The 19,776-nt window shown below is 44.4% G+C and overlaps 1 protein-coding gene across 1 annotated transcript in view; it reads left to right on the forward strand.

Annotated features, from left to right (window-relative positions):
* pds5a (PDS5 cohesin associated factor A) overlaps positions 1 to 19,776 on the forward strand; it is a 271,909-nt gene that overhangs the window by 125,739 nt on the left and 126,394 nt on the right. The window contains exon 9 of the mRNA XM_070860770.1: positions 6,854 to 7,005. Within this exon, the coding sequence (XP_070716871.1) occupies positions 6,854 to 7,005 (152 nt within the window). The remainder of the gene's footprint in view (positions 1 to 6,853; positions 7,006 to 19,776) is intronic.

A 19,776-nucleotide genomic window follows, 5' to 3' on the forward strand; every position in this document is an offset into this window, starting at 1 on the left:
TTATTAAAGAAGCAGTAGCAGGACATTAAGAAAAGCAAAATTCAGTGGGGCAGAGTCAGCATGGATTTATGAAGGGCAAGTCATGTTTGACAAATTTGCTGGAGTTCTTTGAAGATGTAACGAGCAGGGTGGATAAAGGGAAACCAGTGGATGTGGTGTATTTGGACTTCCAGAAGGCATTTGACAAGGTGCAACATAAAAGTTAACTGCACAAGATAAGGGTTGGGGGTAATATATTAGCATGGATAGAGGATTGGCTAACTAACAGAAAACAGAGAGTTAGGATAAATGGGTCATTCACTAGTTAGCAATCAGTAATTAGTGGGGTGCCGCAGGGATCAGTGCTGGGACCCCAACTATTTAAAATCTATAAAAACGACTTGGAAAAAGGGAGTGTAACGTAGCCAAGTTTGCTGACGATACAAAGATGGGATGAAAAGCAATGTGTGAGGAGGACATAAAAAAATCTGCAAAAGGACATAGACAGGCTAAGTGAGCGTGCAAAAATTTGGCAGATGGAGTATAATGTTGGAAAGTGTGAGGTCATGCACTTTGGCAGAAAAATTCAAAGAGCAACTTATTATTTAAATGGAGAAAGATTGCAAAGTGCCGCAGTACAGCGGGACCTGGAGGTACTTGTGCATGAAACATAAGATAGTATGCAGGTACAGCAAGTGTCATGTATGTAACCTTTATGTAACAACACTGCAATACTGTAATGTATGTAAGACATGCATGCCTTGACCACGGGGTGAACTTGTGAGGGACACTCCTCACCTGGTCTTCCAGGTATATAAAGGGAGGTCCCACACAGGGTCATGACTTCTTGGTCCGGTGAATAAAGGTTCAGGTCATGGAGTGACCTTGTCCATAGAATGTGCCTCGTGTGGTTTTGTGGTATTGTGTAAGGTCTTTACAGCAAGTGATCAGGAAGGCCAATGGTATCTTGGCCTTTATTGCAAAGGTCATGGTGTATGAAAGCAGGGAAGTCTTGCTACAGCTGTATAAGGTATTGGTGAGGCCACACCTGGAATACTGCGTGCTGTTTTGGTTTCCATATTTACGAAATGATATACTTGCTTTGGAGGCAGTTCAGAGAAGGTTCACTAGGTTGATTCTGGGGATGAGGGAGTTGACTTATGAGGAAAGGTTGGGTCGGTTGGGCCGCTACTCATTGGAATTCAGAAGAATGAGAGGTGATCTTATCGAAACGTACAGGATTAAGAGGGGGCCTGACAAGGTGGATGCAGAAAAGATGTTTCCACTGATGGGGAAGACTAGAACTAGAGCGCATGATCTTAGAATCGGGGTTGCCCATTTAAAACAGATGAGGAAAAATTTCTTCTCTGAGGGTTGTTAATCTGTGGAATTCGCTGCCTCAGAGCTGTAGAAGCTGGGGCATTGAATAAATTTAAGGCAGAAATAGACAGTTTCTTAAATGATAAGGGGTTATGGGGAACGGGCAGGGAAGTGGAGCTGAGTCCATGATCAGATCAGCCATGATCTTATTAAATGGCGGAGCAGGCTTGAGGGGCCTTATGGCCTACTCCTGCTCCTATTTCTAATGTTATGTCCTTAATTTCTTCCCTGCAAACTTGCTCCTCCTTATCCTTCCCACTAGTTGGTAGCCTATGGAATACACCGAGTTGTGCAATGGCACTTTTGTTGTTTCTTAACTCTAACCAATAGATTGTTTCCTTGACCCCTCCAGGACATGCTCTCCAACACTGAAATATTCTCCTTATTCAATACTGCCACCCCACCTCCATTCTTTCCTCCCTTATCTTTCCTTAACACCTTATATCCAGGAATATTTTGTACCCAATCCTGTCCTTTTTTGAGCCAGGTCTCCGTTGTCGCCACATCATATTCCCATGTGGCTATTTGTACCTGCAGCTCACCAACCTTATTTACAACACTTCGTGCGTTCACACACATGCACCTATCTTAGGCCTTGTATTCTCTTAGCCTGACCCCACCTAATATCATAATATTTCTTAATCTGGCTATCTGTCTCTCCCAATCCTTTGTGCACCCTGCTTGCCCTTTCAAATGCTATAGTCATTGACATTGACTCAGTTTGTGAAGACAGGTTCTGTAGATGATTTGTTATCTTCAGCAGACTGATGACCATATTAAGTCTTCTTGCCATTGGTTCTTTCTGATGACAGATCCCAGTTTCAAATGAGGTGTTAAAATCTGACTGCCCTCAGTTGGATGAAAAAGGTCTGTTAGCACAGATGTATGGCTAGATATCTGGGCAAGGTCTCTTGTTATATCTCTCTTTTTTTCCCCCCTCAATTTAGTGTCCTTGACTTGAGTTTTTCTTTTTCTATTCTTGCATTGAATCTAATTATATTGTGCTCACTGCTTACCCGATGTCCGCTGATTTTTAAGTCACCTACTTGATCTGTGGTATTACTTAAGAACCAGGTCGAGTAATGATCCCTTCCTCATTGGAGTAAAAAAGAAAAAAACTTGCATTAATATAGCGTCTTTCATGACCTCGGGACACCCCAAGTGCGTTATAGTCAGTGAAGTACTTTTGACGTGTAGTCACTGTTGTAATGTAGGAAAAGCAACATATTGATTGATAAAACAGCCCTGAACAATGACAAAATGCTCCCTATCTTAAAACAAACATTCTATGCATCAATCTTTTTGGATAATCAAAATCTTCCACAAATACAACTATTGTCAATATACATCTTTTGAATTTGACTAATATTTTATGCCATTTCGTTTTGACTGTTGGGCAGCCTGTAATATATTCCCACAAGTATGGCTGACCTCTTGCTGTTGTTTAACTCAATCTTAAGGCATTCTATTTGGAACACTCCTTTTTTAAATCATTACACGAGTGTTTGATATCACCTGTACTGTTAATGTTACGTGCTAAAAACAATTGTTGGTAGCAGAATTTGGAATTTAACTCTTTGGGTGTCGTAATCTAACTGTCTTTTTACTTGAAAATATTGCTCTTGGGGTCAAGTAAGTTTAGTAAAAATTCTTGACACTGCTATTACAACCTCTATGGAAGCTTCTGTAGTAAACAACTACTGGTACATAAGACACCTGGAAATGTACATACTTTTAGTAATATGTATATGATTTTTCACAAACTAATGTCTAATCCATTTTAACTTGTGATTTTGTGTAATCTTGAACTCATTCCATATATGCTCTCTGGGGAGATTTCTATGTTGACACGTTGAAGAATATATGTCAATATCTGCACTTTCATTTAATATTTAGCTAAATCAAGTATTTAATGAAATATCTCAGTTAGTTGAAAAGCCTTGTTCTGTTCATGCTGTGACTAGCTCCTGGGTCAATGTACAAAGGATTTCTCCATTGCAAGTTTTTGTGATGTGGAATGAAACCCAGGAAGCATTCCCAGTCTGCCTCAATGTAACCACAGGACAGCACTGTTTATGTTTAATGAAGTATTTTGATAGCTGAAGAGAAATATTTTATTGCTGTATTACAGTTATGTTCTACAGCTTACCACCTGGCTTTTTTTTGTACAAGTTTGACTTTAATTTGCACGCATCAGCTTAACGAGTGAAGACGTTGGTGCTAGGGAATGAAAATTATTAAGCACTCCCACTTTGCTCCAGTTCAGACAGTGAAGCAGTCAAGAAATGAAGAAAATGCGATGTTGTCTAACTTGTGGAATGGTTTTCGCTTTTCGTTAAGTGTAATTGAACTGCCATTTATTCTCCTTCCTGCTGGCTCTGACACACTCTGATCGGGTCACTAACTTTTTTTGGAATGTAATTTTGATTATGCTGCTGCCTTTCTCAAAGGAATTGCTACCAGGACTGTGTGCAGGAAAAGGGAGCACATGTCCACATCACGACTTTGCGGTGTTAATCTCTCAAACAAACTGTATTCCCTTCTTTTGGACAACCAATTAATCTCAGTATGGAGGTTAGGTTACAACAGTAGAACTTGGTTGGACTGCATGTTTCAGCAACATCATTTAGCTCCGTAGAGAAGGTGGATATAGGCTTAGCCATCTGTTCCCACCAAAGGGCAAAAAACGTTAGTAGGAGTTGTGTACAGACCTCCAAACAGTAATAGGGATGTTGGGGAGGGCATCAAACAGGAAATTAGGGGTGCATGCAATAAAGGTGTAGCAGTTATAATGGGTGACTTTAATATGCACTTAGATTGGGCTAGCCAAACTGGAAGCAATACGGTGGAGGAGGATTTCCTGGAGTGCATAAGGGATGGTTTTCTAGACCAATATGTTGAGGAACCAACTAGGGGGGAGGCCATCTTAGACTGGGTGTTGTGTAATGAGAGAGGATTAATTAGCAATCTCATTGTGCGAGGCCCCTTGGGGAAGAGTGACCATAATATGGTGGAATTCTGCATTAGGATGGAGAATGAAACAGTAATTTCAGAGACCATGGTCCAGAACTTAAAGAAGGGTAACTTTGAAGGTATGAGGCCTGAATTGGCTAGGATAGATTGGCGAATGATACTTAGGGGGTTGACTGTGGATGGGCAATGGCAGACATTTAGAGACCGCATGGATGAATTACAACAATTGTACATTCCTGTCTGGCGTAAAAATAAAAAAGGGAAGGTGGCTCAACCGTGGCTATCTAGGGAAATCAGGGATAGTATTAAAGCCAAGGAAGTGGCATACAAATTGGCCAGAAATAGCAGCGAACCTGGGGACTGGGAGAAATTTAGAGGAGGACAAAGGGTTTGATTAGGGCAGGGAAAATGGAGTACGAGAAGAAGCTTGCAGGGAACATTAAGGCGGATTGCAAAAGTTTCTATAGGTATGTAAAGAGAAAAAGGTTGGTGAAGACAAACGTAGGTCCCCTGCAGTCAGAATCAGGGGAAGTCATAACGGGGAACAAAGAAATGGCAGACCAATTGAACAAGTACTTTGGTTCAGTATTCACTAAGGAGGATACAAACAACCTTCCGGATATAAAAGGGGTCAGAGGGTCTCGTAAGGAGGGGGAACTGAGGGAAATCTTTATTAGTCGGGAAATTGTGTTGGGGAAATTGATGGGATTGAAGGCCGATAAATCCCCAGGGCCTGATGGACTGCATCCTAGAGTACTTAAGGAGGTGGCCTTGGAAATAGCGGATGCATTGACAGTCATTTTCCAACATTCCATTGACTCTGGATCAGTTCCTATGGAGTGGAGGGTAGCCAATGTAACCCCACTTTTAAAAAAGGAGGGAGAGAGAAAACAGGGAATTATAGACCGGTCAGCCTGACCTCAGTAGTGGGTAAAATGATGGAATCAATTATTAAGGATGTCATAGCAGCGCATCTGGAAAATGGTGACATGATAGGTCCAAGTCAGCATGGATTTGTGAAAGGGAAATCATGCTTGACAAATCTTCTGGAATTTTTTGAGGATGTTTCCAGTAAAGTGGACAAAGGAGAACCAGTTGATGTGGTATATTTGGACTTTCAGAAGGCTTTCGACAAGGTCCCACACAAGCGATTAATGTGCAAAGTTAAAGCACATGGGATTGGGGGTAGTGTGCTGACGTGGATTGAGAACTGGTTGTCAGACAGGAAGCAAAGAGTAGGAGTAAACGGGTACTTTTCAGAATGGCAGGCAGTGACTAGTGGAGTGCCGCAAGGTTCTTTGCTGGGGCCCCAGCTGTTTACATTGTACATTAATGATTTAGACGAGGGGATTAAATGCAGTATCTCCAAATTTGCGGATGATACTAAGTTGGGTGGCAGTGTGAGCTGCGAGGAGGATGCTATTAGGCTGCAGAGTGACTTGGATAGGTTAGGTGAGTGGGCAAATGCATGGCAGATGAAGTATAATGTGGATAAATGTGAGGTTATCCACTTTGGTGGTAAAAACAGAGAGACAGACTATTATCTGAATGGTGACAGATTAGGAAAAGGGAAGGTGCAACGAGACCTGGGTGTCATGGTACATCAGTCATTGAAGGTTAGCATGCAGGTACAGCAGGCGGTTAAGAAAGCAAATGGCATGTTGGCCTTCATAGCGAGGGGATTTGAATACAAGGGCAGGGAGGTGTTGCTACAGTTGTACAGGGCCTTGGTGAGGCTACACCTGGAGTATTGTGTACAGTTTTGGTCTCCTAACTTGAGGAAGGACATTCTTGCTATTGAGGGAGTGCAGCGAAGGTTCACCAGACTGATTCCCGGGATGGCGGGACTGACATATCAAGAAAGATTGGATCAACTGGGCTTGTATTCACTGGAGTTCAGAAGAATGAGAGGGGACCTCATAGAAACGTTTAAAATTCTGACGGGTTTAGACAGGTTAGATGCAGAAAGAATGTTCCCAATGTTGGGGAAGTCCAGAACCAGGGGTCACAGTCTGAGGATAAGGGGTAAGCCATTTAGGACCGAGATGAGGAGAAACTTCTTCACCCAGAGAGTGGTGAACCTGTGGAATTCTCTACCACAGAAAGTAGTTGAGGCCAATTCACTAAATATATTCAAAAGGGAGTTAGATGAAGTCCTTACTACTCGGGGGATCAAGGGTTATGGCGAGAAAGCAGGAAGGGGGTACTGAAGTTTCATGTTCAGCCATGAACTCATTGAATGGCGGTGCAGGCTAGAAGGGCTGAATGGCCTGCTCCTGCACCTATTTTCTATGTTTCTATGTTAATCTCGGCCATTCTGTTCAGGTAGACAGGGGAGTCTTCACCGGGCTGCTATTATATGTCCTCTGACTGTCAATAGAATCAGCAGCAGAGTCACTTTTCCAGGAGAGTCAACAGCAAGGATAAAATTGGCATAAATTAGAGAAAAAAGTCATGAACAATAGAAATATATTTAATATTTTATGCGACTGACGGTTGCCATTTTTCTTTTGTATTTAAGTGGCGAGTGCGGAAAGAAGCAATGATGGGCTTGGCCCAGCTGTACAAAAAGTACTGTCTTCATGCTGAGGCTGGGAAAGAGGCTGCTCAAAAAGTGAACTGGATCAAAGACAAACTTCTGCATATCTATTACCAGAACAGCATTGATGACAAGTAGGTCAAGTTTCATATTTTGAATTGGAAAGTAATAACAGTGTGGAGCAGATCTGAGATCCTAGTTGGTTTCAAAATGTAGATTATTTATAAAAAGGGTTGTTTTATAACAATATAGTAATTGTTTTCGATAACTTTGCAGCAAAATCTGGGCTTGTTTTATACACACCTATTTGGCCAGTGTTAATTAGCTCTGTACTTTGCCCTAGGAGCCATCTGAACAGGTGATTAAGGCTTCCCTTGCACACGGAGGTCAGCCAGCTCCACTAATTACGTGCATCATTTAGAAATAACTACTTCAGTCTGGATTACCAGTCCCCTTTAATGTATAATGGATCTTTTGAAACTTTTTATTTCACATGTACACATTTTCTGTGTACTTGAACTAAATATTTCCCCAGTCTGATGGTTCTTTGTTCTCAGATTTGTTACCATTTACTATCATTACAGTGAGGCGATTCCCTCTCCACTTGAGCTGCAACAAGCTGCACTTACATGTGGCACATATCCCAAGATATTTCACATATATTGAGAAGGATTGAAAAGTGTGCAAAGGCATGGTCAAAATAGATTTTAAATAAACATATTTTAAGGTGGAGGAGCGGTAGTTAAGTGGAAGAGTTTATTGAGAGACTTCCAAAGTGCTAAAAGGTCTACCACTGAAGATGCAAAGTAGGCTAAAGTGGAAAGAGCAGCAGACATGTGTTGATACATAAAGCTGGGGGAGATTGCAGAGGTAGAGTGGGGCATGTCTGGATGGATTTGTAAATTAATTTTGGATTCAACACATTGGAGACAGGAATGTCAACAAGGACAGGGGTCATGGGGAACAGGACTTAGTGCACAACAAAATGCAGGCAGCAGAATACTGCACAAGTTTGAATTAACAAAGGATTCCGCTCAGAAGGCCAGCAAGACAGTTGTTGAAGTCAACCTGCAGTTGATATATTTTTGATGAGTGGTCGCAATCTAGCCTCATTGTTAGAGGTGCTGTTATTCAGATAAAATGTAAAACTGTGGTCTTGCCTGCCGCCTTAAGTGGCTATAAAGGTTCCATGGCACCATTGGAAAAAGAGCATGGAGTTCCCCGGTGGCCTGGCCAACATCTGTCCCTGAACCAACACCACTAGAGCAGATTATTCATGTATTTATTTATTATTCACAGGATATATTGAAGAAAAAGCGAACAAGCAAATGTACAATAACATTAGAAAAAAAGACACAGTAACCAGCTTCTCACAAAAATAAATTGTCACAATCTTATATCCTAAGCTGCTGTTTTGTAGTTACCCTTTGTATATGCAGTACAGGTTAGACTTCTGTGGTCCGGTACCCTCGGGACCTGACCAGTGCCGAAACAGAGAATTTTCTGGACCACGGGAGATAACACCTAGCCTATTCTTGGTACCTGTCGACAGCACCCGGGCTCCTCTCTCTCTCTGTGCATGCTGGCAGCCTGTGGGAGGCTCCCTCAGCACACGCACACTGACTGACAGCTGCTCCAGCCAATCGCCGCGCACACTCACTGACTGACAGCCGCTCCCAGCGGTGGTTAACTCGCTGTTTTGGTGCTCTTTTTTAATGGAGTGTTTCAGACCACGACTAAATGCTGCGCAGTGGCTTTCTGTGCATGCGCAGAATGCTTGCGGATCGTTTCCCACAACCACGTATAAACCCTCCTCTTCCCTCAGACCCAACTAATGCCGAACCACGGATGTTTCCGGACTAGAGAATCCCGGATCAGAGAGGGCCAACCTGCACTCTTGTAGTCTTGCTAACTTCAGGAAGTAATTAACTTAACCCATCTTTCAGAAGGTTCAAACCAACTCAATGATTTAAAAAGTTCAGCCCATTAAGCACCCTTCAAACAGCTGTCGGGATTTATTGAACTTAAATCGCTGTTGGCTCAAATTAGAAGCGAATGCCAGGCATATACTTAGCTGGAAAATTGTTTTTTAATTCATTCACGGTATGAGGGCGTCACTGACAAGGCCAACATTTATTGCCCATCCCTAATTGCACTTGAGAAGATGGTGGGAGCTATCTTCTTGAACCGCTGCAGTCCGTATGGTGTTAGGTAGGGAGTTCCAGGATTTTGACCCAGTGAAGATGAAGGAACGGTGATATATTTCCAAGTCAGGATGATGTGTAACTTGGAGGTAATGCTGTTTCCATGTGCCTGCTTCTCTTGTCCTTCTAGATGGTAGAGGTCATAGGTTTGGGAGGTGCTGTCAAAGAAGCCTTGTCCAGTTGCTGCAGTGCATCTTGCAGATGGTACACAGTGCAGCCATGGTGCGCCAGTGGTAGAGGGAGTGAATATTTAAGGTGGTGAATGGGGTTGCTTTGTCCTGGATGGTGTTGAGCTGCTTGAACATTGTTGGAACTTCAGTCATGCAGGCAAGTGGAGAGTATTCCATCACACTCCTGACTTGTGCTTTGTAGATGGTGGAAACGCTTTGCGGAGTCAGGAAGTGAGACACTCAATAGCCTCTGACCTGCTCTTGTAGCCATAGTATTTATATGACTGGTCCAGTTAAGTTTCTGGTCAATTATGTCTCCCCAGCATATTGATGGTGGGGGGATTCGATGATGGTAATGCCATTGAATGTCAAGGGGCAGTGGTTAGACTTGCTCTTGATGGAAAGGGTCATTGCTTGGCAATTGTGTGGTGCAAATGTTACTTGCCGCTTATCAGCCCAAGCCTGAACGTCATCCAAGTCTTGCTGCATACGGGATCTGAGGAGTTGCGAATGGAACTGTGCGAACATCCTCACTTCTGACCTTATGATGGAGGGAAGGTTCGTGATGAAGCAGCTGAAGATGGTATGGCCGAGAACACTGCCCTGAGGAACTCCTGCAGCGATTATCTGGCCATTTAACTCATTGCTGTTTATAGGACCTTGCTGTGCACAAACTGGTTTCCATTATTGCCAAATAACAACAGTGACTACACTTCAAAAGCAATTCATTGGTTGTGAAGTACTTTGGGATATCCTGAGGATATGAAAGTATTTTTGTGCTTTTACGGTCAAAGCACAATAATCACTGTAAAAGAATTGCTTAAAATCCATTTTCACCAATACATTCTTGTACTATTTTTGGATGGTGAATCAGTTTAAAAAAACAAAACAATTTCTCCCAAATTTGAGAAAGAAACATTGATATTTTCCATTGTTTTCTTACTAAGAATCAGGTCCAGAGATGCACATGAATTACATCTGTAATACCACCACACGCTGTTAGCATTGTGTGTTGTGTTGAGTTGACCAATGTGACAAATTTGCATCACAACCCAGTTTTAGTCAGGAGTAGGAACATAGACTGTGCAATGCCAAAAAAAAATTCAAGTGGACCTGGATCAACATTACTGCTGTGAAGAGTATATACTTCAAGTGTCAGTCCATTCCTAGTATTGATAGGCTGTTAAAGTTGTTTTTAAAAAAAAATCAATTTCCACCGATTACATTCCCAGATTCATCCTGATTGATGAATTGGTAGAAAGCTATTTCTTCGCAATTCAGACCTGTAAGAAGAGGAATTCTCCCTGCGTTTAATAGATTCTGAGATGTATATTGCTCGCATTGCAATCCGAGACTTGACTCTCTGCCAAATTCTGGAAGGGTTGCAGCTTGAGGTAAGTTCTTTCAAGCTGTGAAGTAGTATCTGGAAGATTGCAGTCTCCTGCGTCAAATCTGCTGCACATTGAGCGTGTTCTGCACAGTGCTCTTAAACGGAATGCACTTAAACAGAGTGTTAAATGACAACAACTTGTATTTATATAGTAGCGTCTTTAACGTAGTAAAATGTCCCAAGGCGTTTCACAGTAGTGTTATGACAAAACAGATAAATTTGACACCGAGCCACATAAGAAATTACGGCAGATGACTAAAAGCTTCGTTTTAAGGAGGAAAGAGAGTTGGAGACGGTTCGGAACGGAGTTCCAGAGCTTGGGGACCAAGCAGCTGAAGGCACAGCCACCGATAGTTGAGCAGTGAAAATCAGGGTTGCTCAAGAGGGCAGAATTTGAGCAGCGCGGGCATCTCATGGGGTTATGAGGCTGAAATAGATTAGAGATAAGGAGGGGTAAGGCCATGAAGGGATTTGTAAACAAAGATAAGAATTTTGAAATCGAGGCCAATGTAGGTCAGTCAGCGAGCACAGGGGTGGTGGGTGATCGTGACTTGGTGCGAGTTAGGACATGGGCTGCCAAGTTATGTAGTGTAGAATGTGGGAGGCCAGCCAGGAGTGCGTTGGAGTAGTCAAGTCTAGAGGTAACAAAGGCATGGATGAGGGTTTCGGCAGCAGATGAGTTAAGGCAGGGACGGAGGCGCGCAATGTTACGAGGTGGAAATAGGCGGTTTTCGTTATGCCGCAGATATGTGGCCGAAAACTCATTTGGAGCCTCGGTTGCGAACAGTCTGGTTTAGCCTCTGATAGATGCTAGGAAGAGGGATAGAGTCAGTGGTTAGGGAACGCAGTTTGTGGCGGGGACCAAAGACAATGGTTTTGGTCTTCCCAATATTTAATTGGAGAAAATTTCTGCTCATCCAGTACTGGATGTCGGACAAGCAGTCTGACAATGGAGGGATCGAGAGAAGTGGTGGTGAAGGAGAGCTGGGTGTCGTCGGCGTCCATGTGGAAATTGACACCATGTTTTCAGATGATGTCGCCAAGGGGCAGCAGAAAGATGAGAAAAAGGAGGGGGCCATAGATCGATCCTTGGGGGACACCAGAGGTAACGATGCAGGAGTGGGAAGAGAAGCCATTGCAGGAGATTTTCTGGCTTTGATTAGATAGATAAGAATGATACCAGGCGAGTGCAGTCCCACCCAGCTGGACGATGGTGGAGAGGCATTGGAGGAGGAAGGAGTGATCAGCTGTGTCAAAGGCTACAGACAGGTCCAGGAGGATGAGGAGAGATAGTTTACCGTTCACAGTCACAAGATGGTCACGGATTTGGGAAGCGCTCAGGAAAGCAAAGAGAGAGCATGAAAGAATGTTGGCAAGTAAAATCAGGGAAAACCCAAATATGTTTTATAAATACATTTAAGATCAAGAGCATAACTAGATAAAGAATGGGGCCGATTAGAGACCATGAAAGAAATCTGTGTGTGAAGGCGGAAGATGTGGGTAGGATTCTCAATGAATACTTTGCATCCATTGTCACAAAAGAGAGGGGCGATGCTGACTCTGCAATGAGGGAGGAAGAGTGTGAAATATAAGATGAGATAAACATAGTGGGAGAGAAATATTAAGGGGCTTAGCAGCTTTGAATGTGCATAAATTCCCAGGCCTGGATGAAATGTATCCCAGGCTGTTGAGAGAAGCAAAAGAGGAAATAGCAGAGCAGGGTCTGGCCATCATTTTCCAATCCCCTCTGGCTACAGGTTTGGTGCCAGAGGACTGCTAATGTTGTACTTTTGTTCAGAAAGGGATAGACAGAGTAATTACAGGTCAGTCAGCCTAACCTCTGGTGGGAAAATTATTGGAAAAAAATCCTGAAGGATAAATCTTCATTTGGAAGACATGGATTAATCAAGGACAGCCAGCATGGATTTGTCAAGGGAAGCTCGTGTCTCACTAACTTGATTGAATTTTTCGAGGAGGTAACCAGGAGGGTCGATGAGGGCAGTGCGTATGATGTAGTGTATATGGATTTTAGCAAATCTTTTGATAAGGTCCCACATGGCAGATTGGTCACGGAAGTCATCATCATCATAGGCAGTCCCTCGGAATCGAGGAAGACTTGCTTCCACTCCTGAAGTGAGTTCTTTGGTGGCTAAACAGTCCAATATGAGAGCCACAGACTCTGTCACAGGTGGGACAGACAGTCGTTGAGGGAAGAGGTGGGTGGGACTGGTTTGCCACACGCTCCTTCTGCTGTCTGAGCTTGACCTTTTCAAGCTCTCGGTGTTGAGACTCGAAGTGCTCAACACCCTCCCGGATGCACTTTCTCCACTTTGGGCAGTCTTTGGCCAGGGACTCCCAGGTGTCAGCGGTGATGTCGCACTTTATCAGGGAGACTTTGAGAGTGTCCTTGTAACGTTTCCGCTGCCCACCTTTGGCTCGTTTGCCGTGAAGGAGCTCCGCATAGAGCACTTGTTTTGGGAATCTCGTGTCTGGCATGCTAACTATGTGGCCTGCCCAGCAAAGCTGATCGAGTGTGGTCAGTGCTTCAATGCTGGGGATGCTAGCCTGGAAGAGGACGCTGATGTTGGAGCGCCTGTCCTCCGAGGATTTGCAGGATCTTGCAGAGACATAGTTGGTGATATATCTCCAGCGACTTGAGGTGTCTTCTGTACATCGTCCATGCCTCTGAGCCATACAGGAGGGTGGGTATTACTACAGCCCTGTAGACCATGAGCTTGGTGGTAGATTTGAGGGCCTGGTTTTCGAACACACTTTTCCTCAGGCGGCCGAAGGCTGCACTGGCGCACTGGAGGTGGTGTTGAATCTCCGCATCAATGATTGCTTTTGTTGATAAGAGGTTCCCGAGGGAAATGGTCCACGTTGTCGAGGGCCGCGCCGTGGATCTGGAAGACTGGGGGGTAGTGCTATGCGGCGAGGACAGGCTGGTGGAGGACCTTTGTCTTACGGATGTTTAGCGTAAGACCCATGCTTTCATATGCCTCAGTACATACATCGACAATATCCTGGAGTTCGGCTTCAGAATGTGCGCAGACGCAGGCGGCGTCCGCACACTGTAACTCAATGACAGAGGTTGGGGTGATGTTGGACCTGGACTGGAGGCGGCGTAGGTTAAACAGCTTCTCACTGATTCTGTAGTTTAGTAGTAATAGCCATGGGGTCCAGGGCGAAGTGGCAAGTTGGATCCAAAATTAACTCGGAGGCAGGAAGCAAAGGGTAATGGTGTTTTTGTGACTGGAAGGCTGTATCCAGTGGAGTTCCGCAGGGCTCAGTGCTGGGTCCATTGTTTTTTGTGGCATATATCAATGACTTGGACTAAATGTTGGGGGTATGATTAAGAAGTTTGCAGATGAGACTAAAATAGATTGATAATGAAGAAGAAAGCTGTGGACAGGAAGATATCAATGTGCTGGTCAGGTGGGCAGAACAGTGGCAAATGGAATTCAATCTGGCTAAGTGTGAGGTAATGCATTTGGAGAGGTCGAACAAGGCAAGGGAATAAACATTAAATGATACTGCACTGAAAAGTGTAGAGGAACAAAGGGACCTTGGAGTACAGGTTCACAGATCCCTGAAGATAGCAGGCCAGGTAGATAAGGTGGTTAAGAAGGCATATAGAATACTTGCTTTTATTAGTCGAGGCATGGAATACAAGAGCAAGCAGCTTATGCGAGAACTGTATAAAACACTGGTTATGCCGCAGCTGGAGTACTGTGTGGAGTTCTGGTCACCAGATTACAGGAACTATGTGATTGCACTGGAAAGGGTGCAGAGGAGATTTACGAGATGTTGCTTGGACTGGAGAATTTTGCTATGAAACATAGAAACATAGAAAATAGGTGCAGGAACAGGCCATTCGGCCCTTCGAGCCTGCACCACCATTCAATAAGATCATGGCTGATCATTCACCTCAGTACCTCTTTCCTGCCTTCTCTCCATAACTCTTGACCCCTTTCGCCGTCAGGGCCATATCTGACTCCCTCTTGAATATATCCAATGAACTGGCATCAACAGCTCCCTGCGGTCGCGAATTCCACAGCTTAACAACTCTCTGAGTGAAGAAGTTTCTCCTCATCTCAGTCCTAAATGGCTTACCCCTTATTCTTAGACTGTGTCCCCTGGATCTGGACTTCCCCAACATCGGGAATATTCTTCCTGCATCTAACCTGTCCAGTCCTGTCAGAATTTTATATGTTTCGATGAGATCCCCTCTCATCCTTCTAAACTCCAGTGAATAAAGGCTCAGTCGATCCAGTCTCTCCTTGTATGTCAGTCCAGCCATCCCAGGAATCAGTCTGGTGAACCTTCGCTGCACTCCCTCAATAGTAAGAACGTCCTTCCTCAGATTAGGAGACCAAAACTGAACACAATATTCCAGGTGGGGCCTCACCAAGGTCCTGTACAATTGCAGTAAGACCTCCCTGCTCCTATATTCAAAACCCCTGGCTATGAAGGCCAACATACCATTTGCCTTCACCACCTGCTGTACCTGCATGCCAACTTTCAATGACTGATGTACCATGACACCCAGGTCTCATTGCACCTCCCCTTTTCCTAATCTGCTGCCATTCAGATAATCTGCCTTTGTGTTTTTGCCCCCAAAGTGGATAACCTCACATTTATCCACATTATACTGCATCTGCCATGCATTTGCCCACTCACCTAACCTGTCCAAGTCACCCTGCAGTTTCTTAGCGTCCTCCTCACAGCTCACACCGCCACCCAGTTTAGTGTCATCTGCAAACTTGGAGATATTACACTCAATTCCTTCATCCAAATCATTGATGTATGTTGTAAATACACCTGCCATTCTGAAAAGGACCCGCTTATCCCGATCTCTGCTTCCTGTCTGCCAACCAGTTCTCTATCCACGTCAGTACATTACCCCCAATACCATGTGGTTCAATTTTGCACAACAATCTCTTGTGTGGGATCTTGTCAAAAGCCTTTTGAAAGTCCAAATACACCACATCCACTGGTTCTCCCTTGTCCACTCTACTAGTTGCATCCTCTAAAATAAATTCTAGAAGATTTGTCAAGCAGGATTTCCCTTTCATAAATCCATGTTGACTTGGACCGATCCTGTCACTGCTTTCCAAATGCGCTGTTATTTCATCTTTAATAATTGATTCCAACATTTTCCCCACTACCGATGTCAGACTAATTGGTCTATAATTGTCCGTTTTCTCTCCCTCCTTTTTTTAAAAGTGGTGTTACATTAGCTACCCTCAAGTCCAAAGGAACTGCTCCAGAGTTCATAGACTGTTGGAAAATGATCACCAATGCATCCACTATTTCTAGGGCCACATCCTTAAGTGACCTGGAATGCAGACTATCAGGCCCTGGGGATTTATCGCCCTTCAATCCCATCAATTTCCCGCCTAATAAGGATATCCTTCAGTTCCTCCTTCTCAGTCGACCCTCGGTCCCCTAGTACTTCCGGAAGGTTATTTGTGTCTTCCTTCGTGAAGACAGAACCAAAGTATTTGTTGAACTGATCTGCCATTTCTTTGTTCCCCATGATAAATTCACCTGAATCTGACTGCAAGGGATCTACGTTTGTCTTCACTAATCTTTTTCTCTTCACATATCTATAGAAGCTTTTGCAGTCAGTTTTTATGTTACCAGCAAGCTTCCTCTCATACTCTATTTTCCCCCTCCTAATTAAACCCTTAATCCTCCTCTGCTGAATTCTGAATTTCTCCCAGTCCTCAGGTTTGCTGCTTTTTCTGGCCAATTTATATGCCTCTTCCTTGGATTTAACACTATCCTTAATTTCCCTTGTTAGCCACGGTTGAGCCACCTTCCCTGTTTTATTTTTACGCTCGACAGCGATGTACAAATGTTGAAGTTCATCCATGTGATCTTTAAATGTTTGCCATTGCCTATCCACCGTCAACCCTTTAAGTATCATTTGCCAGTCTATTCTAGCCAATTCACGTCTCATACCATCAAAGTTACCTTTCGTTAAGTTCAGGACCCGAGTCTCTGAATTAACTGTGTCGCTCTCCATCTTAATGAAGAATTCTACCATATTATGGTCACTCTTCCCCAAGGGGCCTCGCACAACAAGATTGCTAATTAGTCCTTTTTCATTACACATCACCCAGTCTAGGATGGCCAGCCCTCTAGTTGGCTCCTCGACATACTGGTCCAGAAAACCATCCCGAATACACTCCAGGAAATCCTCCTCCATCGTATTGCTACTATTTTGGTTAGCCCAATCAATATGTAGATTAAAGTCGCCCATGATAACTGCTGTACCTTTATTGCATGCATCCCTAATTTCTTGTTTGATGCTGTCCCCAACCTCACTACTACTGTTTGGCGGTCTGTACACAACTCCCACTAGCGTTTTCTGCTCTTTGGTATTCCGCAGCTCCACCCATACAGATTCCATATCATCCAAGCTAATATCCTTTCTTACTATTGCGTTAATTTCCTCTTTAACCAGCAACACTACCCCACCTCCTTTTTCTTTTTGTCTATCCTTCCTGAATGTTGAATACCCCTGAATGTTGAGTTCCCAGCCTGGGTCACCCTGGAGCCATGTCTCCTTGATGCCAATTATATCATATTCATTAATTGCTGCCTGTGCAGTTAATTCGTCCACCTTATTACGAATACTCCTCGCATTGAGGCACAAAGCCTTCAGGCTTGTCTTTTTAACACACTTTGCCCTTTTAGAATTTTGCTGCAATGTGGCCCTTTTTTATTTTTGCCTTCGGTTTTTCTGCCCTCCACTTACTTTTCTTCGTTCTATCTTTTGCTTATGCCCCCATTCTACTTCCCTCTGTCTTCCTGCATAGGTTCCCATCCCCCTGCCCTATTAGTTTAACCCCTCCCCAACAGCACTCGCAAACACTCCCCCGAGGACATTGGTTCCGGTCCTGCCCAGGTACAGACCATCCGGTTTGTACTGGTCCCACCTCCCCCAGAATAGGTTCCAATGTCCCAGGAATTTGAATCCTTCCCTTCTGCGCCACTCCTCAAGCCACATATTCATCTGAGCTATCCTGCGATTCCTACTCTGACTGGCACGTGGCACTGATAGCAATCCTGAGATTACTACCTTTGAGGTCCTACTTTTTAATTTAACTCCTAGCTCCCTAAATTCAGCTTGTAGGACCTCATCCCGTTTTTTACCTATATGCACCACGACTACTGCCTGTTCACCCTCCCTCTTCAAAATGTTCTGCAACCGCTCCGAGGCATTCTTGACCCTTGCACCAGGGAGGAAAGATTGGAGATGCTGGGTCTGTTTTCTTTGGAACAGAGGAGGCTGAGGGGAGGGAGACCTGTTTGAGGTATATAAAATTATGAGGGGCCTGGATGGAGTGGATAGGTTGGACTGGTTTCCGTTGGCAGAGGAGTGAACGACCAGGGGGCATAGATTTAAAGTAATTGGGGGGAGGTTTTGAGTAGATACGAGGGGAAATTTCTTCACCCAGAGTGTTGGGGGTCTGGAACTCACTGCCTGACAGGGTGGTAGAGGCAGAAACCCTCAGAACATTTAAAAGATATTTGGATGTGCACTTAAAGCGTCGTAACCTCCAGGGCTGCAGACCAAGAGCTGGAAAGTGGGATTCGGCTGGATAGCTCTTGGTCGGCCGACGGAGACACGATGGGCCGAAATGGCCTCCTTCCGTGCGGTAAATTTCTTTGATTCAAACATGTTGAAGGACTTTGGACAGGAAAATGAGATTGGAGATGGGGTGGTAGCTAGCATGCACATTGGGGTCAAGGGTTGTTTTTTTGAGAAGAGGGGCGATGACCGCATATTTGAAGGAAAGGGGAACAGTACCCGAGGAAAGAGAACCGCTAACAATTTTGGTTAAAATGGGAGCCACAAAAGGAAGTTGGGTGGTCAGCAGTTTAGTGGGAATAGGGTCAAGGGAGCAGGAAGTTGGTCTCATGGACAAGATGAGCTTGAAGAGGTCAAGAGGGGAGATGAAAGTGAAACTAGAGAAAGATGCGAGTTGAGGGCTAGGGCAGGTGGGAGTCTCGGAGGAAGTTTGGCCTGGTGGGCTAGGGGAACGTAGAAAACTGGCAGAGGCAGCTGATCGGATGGTCTCAATCTTTGAGACAAAGAAATCCATGAGCTCCTTACAGTTGTTGGAAGTGAGTGTGGTGGAGACAGGGCCGAGAGGTTTAAGAAGACGGTTAGCAGTAGAGAATAGTAGCCGGGGGTTATCTTTGGATTTCAGAATGATCTTGGAATAGTGAGCAGTTTTTGCAGACGAGAGCAGGACCCGAGAATGCTTTATGCCGTCCTACCAGATCTGGCGGTGAATGGCTAACCCAGTTATCCGTCATATCCGTTCAAGTCTGCATCCCTTGGACTTAAGGGAGCAAAGATCAGGGCTGTACCAGGGGGAACAGCTAGGATGAGAGAGAATAATTGTTTTAATAGGGACTTGGGCATCAAAAGTGGTGGTGAGGGTGCGATTAGTAACTGCAGAAATGTCATGGTGAAAGGAGGGCCAAAGGCTGCACATTTGGGAGCTCATAAGTGCACTTGTAAGAGTCAGGAGAGAGTTTTTTCCAGGGCTGGACACAGAAGGAGGTAGAGTTGTTGCGGGGGGGTGGGAGGGGGTTGGAGTGGAAGGGGGATGTGAGTGGAGAGCGATACGAGGAAGAAGTCAAAGATGTCCTTGTCTGCGATTTACAGGATGGGAGTAGCGAGGCCACGAGAGATGGCAACGTCGAGGGGATGGCCATGAATATGGGTTGGGGAGTCTACATGGAGGGAGACATTAAGGAATGATAGGAGGCTAGTGAACTCGGAGGAGAGAAAGCATGATGAATTGAAATGGAGGTTGAAATCACCAAGGATGAGAAGTTCGGTGCAGAGTCGGAGGGAGGAAAGCAGTGAAGAAATATCAGTAATAACATTTTTATGGTACTTGCGTGGGTGGTAGAGAATGGGGATTTTAAATGGGAGGTGAGATGCTCAGAGGAGAAAATGCCAGAGAAGTAGGGGAACAGACCAAGGAACTTAAAACAATCACTGTCAATAAAGAAGTAGTTCTGGTAAAATAATGGGACGAAAGGTGGACAAGTCACCTGCACCTGATGGCTTGCATCCAGGCTCTTAAAAGAAGTGGCTGCAGAGATAGTGGA

The sequence above is a fragment of the Pristiophorus japonicus genome, chromosome 2 (assembly GCF_044704955.1).
Source record: "Pristiophorus japonicus isolate sPriJap1 chromosome 2, sPriJap1.hap1, whole genome shotgun sequence".
Classification (NCBI taxonomy): Eukaryota; Metazoa; Chordata; class Chondrichthyes; family Pristiophoridae; genus Pristiophorus; species Pristiophorus japonicus.